Genomic DNA, 12,543 nt, shown 5'->3' on the forward strand with positions numbered 1-12,543 from the left:
GCCTCGTTTGGGTGTAACTTTTGGGTTGCAGCAGAAACTTCCCGCACTGTGCCTGGTTTTAGGGAGTTTGTTTTGCCCGTTTTTTTTTTTTTTTTTTTTTTAACAGATGTCTTCTTTACCTTGCTACTTTATCTTTTTTTCCTTTCTAAAAGATTGACATGACCTTTAATGCAGTACTCGTACTAGCATCACGGGAGCGACGTGCAGTCTTGAAAATCACAGCAAGTATGTTCTCAAAATCTCTTTCCTTGCGCCTATTTTCTTTCCCGAGGCACATCACCTTCAAGAGAACGGCAAGAAGCTCCGTTCAGTTTCAGCACCAAAATGAGACTGAAATCATTTAATTAGGCTGCATCTCCCACGAGGAGGAGGGCAGAGGCCGTGAGATGCTCCACTGGCCGTGAACCGGGCGGTCAGGGCTCTGCTGCTGGCTGGTGACAAGATCAAAGTGACGGGCAAAAGCCGGGGGCCCAGCTTGCCATGAGCCAGTCTGTGGCATTTTCTGCTTCTCCCCCTGGCCGAGGCCCTGCTCTTTCCTGGAGAGGTAACAATTTTCCTGCGCTGGTGCTTTCCTGTCAGCGGTGGCACGTGAGCTCCCATGCAGGGGTGGAGGCGGCTAATGGGGTCTTCAGCTCTGCAAAGTGTGTGTGTGGGGGGGAACAACAAGGTCATTTGTCACCTCTGCTGATGGCACTGGGGGGATAATGTCGGGGCTTGAGCTCAAAGGGCAGCTGAGCAGCATGCAGAAATTCCCTCCCTTCTTCCCCCCCCCCCCCCCCCGCCCCAGCACTGGGAAGGAGAGAATGAAGCAAAAGGCTCAGGAATTGCGATAAGGACAGGGAGGGATGACTCAGCCATTATGGACACAGGCAAAAGACGGACTTGTTAGGGGAAGAAAAAAAATACAGATTTAATACAGACACTGAAAAACAACAACACTTAACAGTAGGACAGTGAGAAGCATTGCCACATCTTGAGAACACCTTCCCCCCACCCCTCCCTTCTTCCCGGGCTCAGCTCTGCTCCCGATATCTCTACCTCCTCCCCCAGGGGCACAGGGGCAGGGAATGGGGGGTGAGGTCAGTCCTGCCTCATCCATCTCAGGGGAGGGGAAGCTTCTGGCATTCTCCCCCTGCTCCAGCGTGGTTCCCCTCTCACAGAAGACAGTCCTCCACAAACCTTCTCCGACACGAGTCCCTCCCACGGGCACTTAAAGGAGGCCGGGACTCTGAGGGGAGAGGCAGCCCCCGCTGTGGTGGTTCGGCAGTGGGAGGGCTGGAACACGCTGGGGGGGGACCCACAGCAGAGCAGCCTGGGAACGGCTGCAGCCCGTGGGGAGGACTCACTGCTGAGAAGGTTCGTGGAGGACTGTCTGCAGTGAGAGGGGAGCCCCGGGGAGCAGGGGAGGGCTGGGCGGCGTTCCCCCCAGCTCCCGAGCAGGAAGGAGCAGGAGCTGGCTGTGACCCCCATCCCCTGCCCCTGCGCCGCTGGGGGAGGAGGGGGAGAGATGGGGAGAAGAGCTGAGCCTGGGAAGAAGAGAGGGGTGGGGGGAGGTGGTTTTTGATGTGATGGTGCTTCTCGCTGTCCCACCTTGTCTGTTAACTGTTAGTTTTGTTAGCGTTTGAATGAATGTTCTTTTTTTTTTCTTCCCCCAACGAGTCTGTCTTTTGCCTGTGACTGTAATGGGTGAACACTCCTTCCCTGTCCGTAACTGGATTCCTGAGCCATTTTCTCTTCATTTTTTTCCTTCCCATTCCTGAGAGGGGAAAGGGGTGAGTGAACAGCTGGGTGGTGCTTAGTTGCCCTCTGGGCTCAAACTATGAAGGGGGATGGACCTTTAGCGTTGGTCTTCATTTACACTATTATCAAAGCAAAGGATTACTGTTAAGTGCTGTTAAAAGCCAGAAAATAATGAGGTGTAAAGCGTGTGTTTTTATGAGCAGAAAAGACCCTCACTTGATCGTACCACCCCGGGGAAATGAGGGCCCCGGGGTTTTGCTCTCAGGTGGGATTTTGATTCCTGAGGAAACCTCCAGTTTGGTGTTTCCAAAGCCCTTTAGCTCCATTATCAAACCTCACATGGGCCGGCGTGAGTTTGTCCTCTCGCTGCAGAAACCAGTGATTTCATAACTCCACCACGGTTTGGTCAAAAAGCAAACACTGCTCCTATGCCCAAGGCAAAGCGGAGCCCTTACCGCAGAGCTGCCCATCGCCAAGCGGTGTTTGTTTGTGCAAGTAGTTGTGGCCTGTTGAAAAAAAAAAAAACAAAAAAACAAACATCCTTGTTGCCACATCCACATGTGGTCAGCCAGCACAGCCCAAAAAAAAAAAAAAAAAAAAAAAATGAGGCCTATGGGGGAGAATTTAAGAACAGTTCATCGGCTCTGAGGGGCTCCAGGGAGATTGTTTCTCGCAGCAATTAGGAGACGAGATGTTGATGGTGCCAGACTGTTTTAAAGCATCAGAGCTTTGGAGGTGAGAGGTGTTGGATTGGGTCGGAGCAGAGGTTTATACTTTTGATCCAACCACGGAGAGGCAGGCAGGGGTGTGGGCAGAGGGGGACACACTTGCCGGGTCCAAATGGGCATCACTTTTCACAGCAGTCAGCTAATTTATATATATATATTTTTTTTTTTTTTTTTTTTTTTGGTAGGAATTTTCTACAAATTGCATTGTGTGAAGTACAAGGTGGGGGGCTGGAAAGCTCCCAGCCATGTAGGCGTTGCTGTGGTCCTAACCCAAAAGCCTGCCTTCACCCGGCTTTTTTAATGATATCCAGACAGCAAGCCGAGGCCTGCGACTCAAGCAAACGCATCACAAAAAAAAAATAAAATATCGGAAAGTTTAGGTGAAGGCCACTTAAATAATGAGGTGCAAAGTGTGTGTCTTGATGAGCAGAACAGACCCTCACCTGGTCATACCCCCCTGGGAAATGAGGGCCCCAGCTCTGCTCTCAGCCAGTGTTTTGATTCCCCGGGGGAAACCTCCAGTTTGGTTTTTCCAAAGTCCTTCAGCTCGCTCATCAAACCTCACATGGGCCCGTGAGAGCTTGTCCTCTCGCTTCAGAAACCTGCGAAGGCTGTCATGTCTTGATCTGTAGTTTGTCATTTGTCTCAGTCATAATTGCACGACTGGTTTTTAATACCACTTGGCAAGCTTATTAATTTTGTTTTTAAGAGGCGGCGTCACGCGCGGTTTTACTCCTTGTTTTTTCTTGGTGAGTTACATGGGTGAATCTTTATAGGTGGTGTTTCAGGAGGAAATTAATTTGTAGCCGTTAGGTGCATTAAAGTGATAATTAAGACATGCCACTGCGTTATACAGCTTCATAATAAAATGTGGTTTTTTCAATCTTTGGGGTTTTTTTCACGTTGTATTTGAAAAGAAAGCTCTCCTTAGTTTTTTTTAAAAATTCTGAGGGACTTTTTCCCCCCACCCCAGGCCTCTGGCTGCTGCCCTGACACACTTTCCCCCAGCGTTACAGCTGGTGACAGTTCCCTGTTTAAATAGTCCACTGGCCACCACTTGCCCTGCAGCCCTGGGACCTCCTGGTTCCCCTCCAGTCCCAGGCCCTTCAGCAAGATCGTGGGGAACCCCATCAGAGAAGCTCCATCAGTAACTGCAGGGCGAATGCCCACGTAGGTCCATCCGAAAACAAAAACAACAGTGGCAAGAGCAGAAATCAGCTAACACGCCAGCAGAAAACCTTTTGTGCCATGGATTGGCTGGAAGATGGGAGCTGTGAAGGAACCAGGGAAAAGGTGAATTGTCCTTCCTGTACTGGTGAAGAGAAGAGGAAAAGGTGACTTTTCCTTCCTGTACCAGTTTTTAATGTTGTGGGTTTTTTTTTTTTTTTTTTTTTTTAATTTTTTTTTTTTTTTTTTTGGGGGGGGGTTGTTTGTTTTTTATTTTTGTTTTTGTTTTTGTTTTTTTTTTTTCCCCCGCTCGCTGTTTTGCTTCTCTCTGGGGGCAGATGGAAAACCGCTTGTCAGAAAATAAAAAATAAATCTGTGCTGGGTTCCTAGCCGCGAAAGGGCTTGTTGAAACTGCTTTAACAACCAGTCCCACAGAAAGGTTAATCAATCAGTGAGTAATTAGCTGGGTCCTTTCATACACAGGGCGAAAGATGAGCGAAGTGTCTCGGTGCCCTTGAAGGAGGCAGCGGGACCTGGCTGGCAGATCCGGCTGCGGTGCTCCCTGCAAAGCAGAGAAGGGATGGAAGGTCCCAGGACTGGAGGAGCTGGTGGCCCTGGGCAAGAGGCTGCTCTGACAGCTCCAAGCAAGGGCAGGCCCTCACCGGTATGGTTCTCAGCCCAGCGGTGGCTGGGAAGATTAAAACGCAATTATGGATTCCAGCTAGCTAACTGTGAAGGTGAACACCCACCCGAGTGCCTCTAAAGGCGCTGGGCTGCTGAACCCCCATCCTTGGAGACACCCCAAACTGCTGCACCAGCCCGCGAGCGACCGGATCCGAGCAGGGTATCGGACCAGACGTCCCTTCCAAACCCTGCTGTCCCACCACTTTTGCCAATGCATTTGGCTCATAACCACCAGGTTCAAGATCTCGCGCAAAAGCCGACCGCGTCACCAACTGAACACTGACCGGGTCAGTTAAAGAGAGCTGGTGGAACTGTAGGCAGCTACTAGCAGAGTCTGGAGGTGGGATGCAGATTGCAACAAAGGTGGGTGCGAGGGGGAAACGGCAGTGAAACTATTCCCAAACAGTGTTTTTCCTTTCTAAAGAGAGCCAAATACATACTTGTTGCTGAGAAAAACAACAAAGAAATAGACCAGAAACACCCTGCTGTTCCAAACATCTCCTTTCGGCTTTGAGACAGCCAACATCAGGGACAGCAAGAGGATGGACTTAGCATCCAGAAAAGCTGCTAAAAAAGAAATCCTGAGCAACCAGAGCGGGGCTCTGGGGCCGATAACCCAAAGGATGCTTCAAATTTGGGAGCAACCTGAAACAAGAAAATGTCCTGAGGATTTTTCTTTTGCCTGCTACTAAGAGAGAAGCTGTGTCATTTTAGAAATCGGCACAGAGGCTGTGACACTTGTCACACACCTAGGAAGATGGAAACTGTGAGTTCGAGGGTGCCCTCCTGGCTGGGGTCTGTAAACTTGTTTTAACACACTTTCCAACTCAGGAAAAAAAAGAGAAAATAATTAGAAGTAAACTCCGTGTTGCTGTTTCAAACATCATGGCCAAGCATCGTTTTGACAGTCTCTAACAATGGCCTAAATGAGCTGAGTAATGTGATAGAGCATCTAGAAAAGCCTTATTCCAGAAAACAAGAACGGTAAATCACATGATGTCCCCTGAGACGGGGTATTTTGCCAAATTACTGCTTCAGGGGAAGTGAGAACACTGAAAATAACTGGGGTGTTTCTTCATCAGTTTCGGGCATTCAGGCTTCCCACTGCCAAAAATAACCCCTTCTTCCCCATCTCCCACCTCACTATTTTCATTTTTAATTGGTGACATCTACCAAAGGCTGATGGTATTTACCGTCAGAGGAGTCTATTTTTAATCTTTAAGGGCATAAAACCCACTCGTGTGGAAATGGGAAGGCTTCAGCAACTTTTTAAATCACCAGCAGACAGTCCTGTAGAGTCAAATGCACACATCAAGCGCCGAGTTAGACTAAACCCTCCAGCCTGGGTTGAGTTTAAACCATTGCTGATCCTCCACCCTGATGTATAAAACTCAGCTTTGCACCACGTGAGACGATGCAAGACCTAAACACCAGCCAACTCAAGAAAGATGTTTTGTTTTTTTTTTTTTTTTTTTGGCGTGACGTGATGACACAGACCCCTTTGCAGTGTGCCTCGAGGACTGCCGTTCAAAACGGCCAGCTGGGCCCCCAGGAAGACGGGGCTTTTTCACGTCCTGGCTGCCAGGTTGCACAGACGACCTGAGTTTGTTCACCCCTGTCTAGATAGCAGCACGTGTGCTGTCCCACACAAGCCGGGAGCTCCACCTCTGACAGCCAAATACGCCACACGTGCGCTGGGAGACTCGCGCGTCAGAAGCAAACGATGACCACCTACAACAAGCCAAGGGCCAATCAACCTCCTTATGTCAACTGCAGAGATTTAAAGATGTGATTTTGTCCCCTTAACATGCACCCAGCTTTGTCATATAATGCGTTAAACAACCCAGTGCTGTTTAACTATACTCATAACCGTGATCACTTAGGCCAGACCAACGCCGGCGTACTATTTTATAGCATATAATAGTTCTTACATATTAACCCAGCTAAAAAATGTGACTTTTTTCCAAAGGGAAGGATTACTTTTATTGAGACCTTCCTATAAATGTCATATTCTGTTTCTTCAAGACTCTTTACGCCTTGTTTTCCAGCTGCTGTCTTCTATGAAATGAGGCTGATAACAGCACCAGCAACAGCTGGATGATTAATTCCTTAACAACTGTAAAATGCTCTGGTATGAACAGAAGAGGATTTTGCTGTGTATTTCTCCCTGGTGCTTCTACATTGAACAAGTTCTTCCTTGAAAGCAGCTCACATCTGCTGCCTGAAAATTTTATGTCCTTTCTTTCCCCTTCCCCCACTCCTTTAATTCATTTCATAATAAGGCAGGGACTGCTATGAAATTTCTTAATTTTACCCCTGAACAACAAAATTTTGGGTACAGGGAGCATTCAGGCACACATTTTGTAGGTTGTTTTTTTTTTTTTTTTTTTTCCAACGGTGGGTTCAGCAGGATCAGACAAAGACCATCACTGCAGGAAGGGACTCGGTGCCGTCGTGAGCTGCCGGGGATATTTCGACTGCCCTGAACACAGCTGAGTGTGGAGACCCCTCTGGTTACCAACCTGCCTGGGCCCATGGTTACCAACCATTTTCCATCGGGTGGTCTCCTCCAGTTTTAGAGAGGGGGGGTTTTCAGCTTCATCTTGGCTGTTCAGGCCACCACGATGATATTTAGAGGTTGACTGGCCATGCAGACGTGTTTCCAAGCATCTAGAAGTCAGATCTGATTTCTTTATTTTCAAATGTAATCCACGGAAAATGAGGTGCCATTTTCATTAAATCAGTATCTGATAAAAATAACAAATTAGAAGCAACACCCAAAACAAGAAACGCAGAAATTAATATATACACATCCTTGAACTGCATTATGCCATCCAATCCTGATTCACACCCATGGCTCAAGGATTATACCCGTAGATACCGCATTAAAACCAATTAGCTGTTGGCTATTTGAAGTCCTGCTCCAGTTCAGCAATTCCCTTGGAGCTTTTCCAGCTGATGGATGTGTGATTTAAGCTGAGAGAGGGATGTGGCATGGGAGCACGTTCAAATAGCCCCCCCTCAGCTCCGTGGGGATCAGCCCATCAGGGTAGCTGCATCTGGGCTGGGAGCTGCAGAAAAAAAATAACCCCCCCCCCCCCGTCCCTTCTGTGCATCTCCGGTATAATTTGCTCTGTCAAAAAACATCTCCGAGGAAGCACTGGACACACACACAGTGGATGAGTGGAGCCTGGTGACGGCGGGGCAAGCTGTGGCTGGTGATGAGAGCCCAAGAGATGGAGCCAAAAATGCTCCGCGGTGGGATATTTGCTCAGAGGTCCTGGGGGTGGGTTTTGGTGGCGGGCGGCCGGGTGCTTTTCAGCGCGGCGCGTTCCAGCCGCAGATCTGCTCGCTCTCGTGGGGGGCAGTGGGGGGGTGGCACCTGGAATCCGGGATCCTCCCCGGCAAACCTGCGGGCAGAGACGAGCGGGAAGGGTCTGCTCGAGGTTCAGGTTTGCCCCAGGGCTCGCCTCCTCCCCGCCGGCCCCTCGAAGGGCTGCTCTCGGGACAGACCCCCTCTGCTCATGACGCTCGTGACCCCCGCAGCAGCTCTCCCAGGATGGCCGGGATTTCTTGCAGGCCCTGCCCGGTGAGGGCACTGCAACCCCGCAGCGCCCAGCGCCTCTTTGCCAGCTGCCCCCTCTGCAGCCTCTTCCCCAGGTCGGCGGGAGCCAGGGCCCCCGGCACCTCCTGCTTGTTGGCCAGGAGGAGGACGGGGACGCCAGCCATGCTGGGGTGGCTCAGCGCTTCCTCCAGCGCTGCCACGGCTTGGGGCAGGCGGGCCGTGTCGGCGCTGTCGAGCACGAAGACGAGAGTGCTGGTGTCCTCCAGGTAGTCGGGCCAGCTCGCCCGCAGGTCGGCTTGGCCTCCCACGTCCCAGAGGTCGAAGGACACGCGGCAGGGGGTTTGCAGAGACTCCACGTTGAAGCCCACCGTCGGGCAGGTCTCCACGGCCCGGCCGCTCTTCAGCTTGTACAGAAGGGTGGATTTGCCAGCGAAGTCGAGCCCCAGCATGACAACTCGAGCGTCTCTTTCGCGCCGGCCTTTGGAGATCAGCTTCCCCATCAAGATGCTGTCACAACTGCGGCGGAAAAAAAAAAAAAAAAAAAAAAAAAAATTGCGACCGAGACGAAAAAAAAAAAAAAAAAAAAAAAAAAAAAGGAAGCGAATTGAATTTCCGCAGTAATATCAGTTAACAACGGAGTGCTCCGTTCTGCCTCTCCAAGAGATCAACTTAGCTTTGCTGAAGAGAGACGCAGGCAGCTTGCTTTTGCTTCTCTTTGTAGCTAAAATGAGGTCAGAGCTATTATTTATGAGGTATGGAGCAGAGCCAGGGAGAGCCGCTGGAAACAACCATTTCTATATCCCAGCCCTGCTGCTGCTAACTTCCATTTTCACTCACGACCTGAAATGATCAGTGCAAAAGAGAGACAACATCTAGCAGGAAGAGGTGGGGAGATGGTGGAGCGAGTTTCCTCCTCGTTGCATACAGAAGTAAATAAGCTTTTGTTCGTTGGCTTCTCTAGGGGAAATCCACCCCCAGCAGGACAGGGCAAGGAGGAACCCGGGTTTCAGACCAGAGTTACTCAGGGAATTTGCTGAATCACAGCTCAAGGGTGTGGATTTAAACATGAGCAACAACACAACTGATAATTTTTCCGCCAGTCTTACGGGAGAAAATGCAAAACCAATCTCCGTAGCATCAGCTCCCACTACCTGTTGCACAGATAGTAACGACAGCAGTTTAAAAAAAAAAATGCATGTGAGCATGTTTTGTTTTTTTTTTTTAATGTCTCATTGAAATATGACCAGTCAAAACGCCTCCCCTGGGGTGAAAATCTATAAAAGTCTTTACATCAAGTTATTCACTACATTTTAACTTTTATAAGTGAAGCGAAGTCAGTCCTCTGTGGCTGAGAGGGTAAAAAAATCCTTTAAAAGGAGGGAAAAATGTTCAACAAGACAGCACCACTTGGACTTTACATGCCAGAGGCAAAAATACGCTGCTGAAACAGCTCCCGGCGTTGCTTGTGTAAGAGCAGCTGATGGCAGCCAGGCAGACGCCCAGCAAAGCTGGTATTTACCTTCTTTATCCGTTGGTTTTTGGCTCCTAAAAGGCTGCTCAGGGGTGTGCAGAACTGAAAGCAAGCTGTAAATCTCCCGCTGCAGCATTAACGCAGAGCTACTCGCCGGCCACTTTTCTTTGAGGACGAAGAAGGAAGCATTATTCCTCTGCACTTCCCTGGGACTGCGAGGGACGTCCACGTGTCTGTGGGAGATGCAGTTTCCCCAGCGATGGTCTCCGCGTGACGCCTCCAAGCCACCAGCCGAGGCTACTGGGGAGGAAGCTCAGCACGTGGAAGGGACTGTCTGGTCAGTGGTGGCCAACCAGAGGCAGGTTTCTTATCCTGGGGGCAAGAGGTATCAGTTTTCCATCTTTTAAGAGAAAAGAAGGTGAATGAGAAACGAAACAAAACCAGGGAGCCAGCCCAGAGAGGCTGCACAGGATCGCAAGGGGTCCTACAGACCACGCTTTGCAAGGTATTTCTGTAATATATGTCTCTTCATCCGTCAACCCACAGAGCTGGCTGGCACCAAGAGCCTCCAGGAGGTTTGTGCAGCTCGTGGGAAGGTAAGATGTGTTGCTACGGTCAGGATTTAGGTTCATTCAAAAGCTAATCCTTATTTACAACAGTTGTTGCACAGTTAATCTAACAGCACTGCCACGCACGTGACAAATCATGCAGCATGTGTTCACGTGTGATCTTTTCTGAAACTCGTCTATAAATGGAAAAAGGGCAGGGAGCTCTCTAGGTGGGAATAAAAAAGGAGAACTACGATGTGCAGTGGATCCAAATCCTTCAGGGAACTGTTAGTACACCCTGCGGTGCATGCTCCTGCCCAAAGGCTACCCATTTGTCCGAGTTTTTAATTTAAAAAAAAAAAAAAAAAAAAGGTAAATTGTTGTCTGGCTCCTTAATCTGCTCGCTCTCCATTTTGGGAAAACCTTCCCTCCCATATCGCGTTGTACTGTAAGACCAATGTAGTTGGTATTTTTTGACATACTAGTGGGTCAAGTGAATTGCCTCTTGATTTTTTTCATGCTTTTCCTGCCTTTGCTACTGCTTGTCTTCTCTGAGGCTTGATAGGAGGCTGTGGTACACACCTGTTTCCTCTGACCAGACATTCATAGCTCTGAAATTTCTTTTAAGTAAAGTGGAATATAGGAACAGGAAGCAAGGGGGGAGATTCTACCATCCAATTAGTAATTGAGTATTTGAAATATGATGTGATGGAGTCTTTATTGCATCACTCTAACATGCTACAGAAATAGGCTGTTTCTGTTAAAAAAAAAAAAAAAAGAAAAAAAAAAAGAAGAAATAAAACCAGAATAAAGAATGCAACTATGGTACAGTCTTATCATAGACTGCTTTCAGGTTTTCTGTGGCACGGAATAGAGTAATTCATGGGCAAATAGAGGCAACTCTGTATCCTTTTTTTTTTTAACATTCGCATTCCCTATGTATTGAGCTGCAGCCTATTTTCTTTCTACCTGCCAATTATTCCAAATATAGGATGCAAACTGTGCCTACAGAGTCTGTTCCACCCACAGCTATGTTATAAAAGCATGGTATTTCCAATAAATAATACATGGGAGCAATTGCAAGTCTGTTTAAGAAAGAATGAAAGAAAAGAAAGTAAAAGCAGACGAGATGAGCTCCGGGTGAGTCTATTGCCAGAGCAGCAAGGCCGTATGCTAAATAATTCAGAAACTGTGTTCAGAGGCGAGGACAGCCCCTACCCCAGCTATGTCTTATGTGGGCATAACAAATGTTCTTGCCTTGTGTTTCATGTCTCCGAATTCACAGAAGCAAAGCCAGGGGTTGCTAACTCCATTTCTAATTTCACAGAAGTTCAGTCAATTTGTTTGTTTGCTGTTTGTTAGGCACGCACTCCCCTGTTTCCTAGATATTCATCACAAAGAGCAATAATGAGAACTAGTAACATCGGAGAGAATCCCCCCCTCCTCTCCGTGCCCTAAATAGTCCCATAACTGGAATTTTGTCCCAGTCACTAATTCACCATCAAAGCGTTTTGCCCTCACTTCATGGGGCGCAGACGGGACGAAGAAGGAAACTTTGAACTGAAAGAGGGTAGACTGAGATTGGACACAAGGCAGAAATTTTTTTACAATAAGACTCTGGCACAGGTTGCCCAGAGAAGTTGCGGATGCCCCATCGTTGGAAGAGTTCAAGGTCAGGCTGGATGGGCCTTTGAGCAACCTGATCTAGTGGAAGACGTCCCTGCCCATGGCAGGGGGGGTGTGGGCTAGGTGACCTTTAAAGGTCCCTTCCAACATTCTACAATTCTAGGGTTCTGTGACCCGCAGGAGGACACGAGATAGAGGCTTTGGAGAACAAGCCAACAGTTGATGGTTCCCTAGGGAGATCACGTCATCTCAGGGTTAGAACACAACGCTCTTAGTATGCCTGTCAAGGCAGTCTTCATGGCTGTGATGCCACACACCAAAACAGCTCCGAAGCAGGTAGGTCTAATTCTAACCAATTCACTGGAAATCACTGCTAATCACGGAGCGAAGGTGTGGCTGAGTCCATCAGAACCACTTCTCGGGAAGGCAGTGCCCCTTATTACACGTTGCCAAACTGCTAGAACTATCCCGAAAAGCAAGGCAGAGACTTCCAGGCAAACTGCACATCAATCCTTCCCTTTTATTAGTGCAAAACACTTCCCATTAACAGCCTCACAGGCATTGCGCAGACACTGCAGCTCTGTCTCTTGGGTTAGGCATGCTGTGACCTTTGCATCAAAGAAGTAATTAGAGGGATGTGAAAGCTTAGTTCCCCTTGCCACTGAAACCAAAATAGTATCTTCACTAAAACTATAAATAGTTTTTACCCCAGAACTGAATTTCTTTATAGATAATATGTAGACAACATGGGTCTAATATGGGCCATTTCTAAATGACCTCACAATATTCGCGAGATCCACAGGAGTCTCAGGGCACCGAGGGCACTGAGGGGCCTCACCAGCCCTAGCCATCCTCCCTGGGGGTGTCCCCGCAGTGTCCCCAGGCAGCGTCCCCAGCAGTGATGCCGCGGAGCTCAGGAGACAAACGCTTTTCCCCCTCCCTCCCCCCCCCCCCCCGCCCCCAGCACACCCCTCTAACAGGCACGACCCGGAGGGCATGTCCCTGCCCAGTGGT

At 48.8% G+C, this 12,543-nt stretch overlaps 1 protein-coding gene across 1 annotated transcript; it reads right to left on the reverse strand.

The window, feature by feature from the left end:
• Positions 1-6,978: 6,978 nt before the first annotated feature.
• Positions 6,979-9,789, reverse strand: ARL11 (ADP ribosylation factor like GTPase 11). Its single transcript, XM_033006635.2, has 2 exons — positions 9,404-9,789; positions 6,979-8,400 (listed from the first exon to the last, which is right to left on the reverse strand). The coding sequence occupies exon 2, from the start codon at positions 8,382-8,384 to the stop codon at positions 7,842-7,844; it is 543 nt and encodes a 180-aa protein (XP_032862526.2). The 5' UTR covers positions 8,385-8,400; positions 9,404-9,789; the 3' UTR covers positions 6,979-7,841.
• Between the last annotated feature and the right edge of the window lie 2,754 nt (positions 9,790-12,543).

This window comes from Tyto alba, unplaced genomic scaffold, assembly GCF_018691265.1.
Source record: "Tyto alba isolate M040663 unplaced genomic scaffold, T.alba_DEE_v4.0 Super-Scaffold_45, whole genome shotgun sequence".
NCBI lineage: Eukaryota > Metazoa > Chordata > Aves > Strigiformes > Tytonidae > Tyto > Tyto alba.

What these genes read in the sequence shown, in the direction of transcription:
- ARL11 (XM_033006635.2), bottom strand. Translation starts at nt 8,384, where the DNA reads ATGGGGAAGCTGATCTCCAAAGGCCGGCGCGAAAGAGACGCTCGAGTT.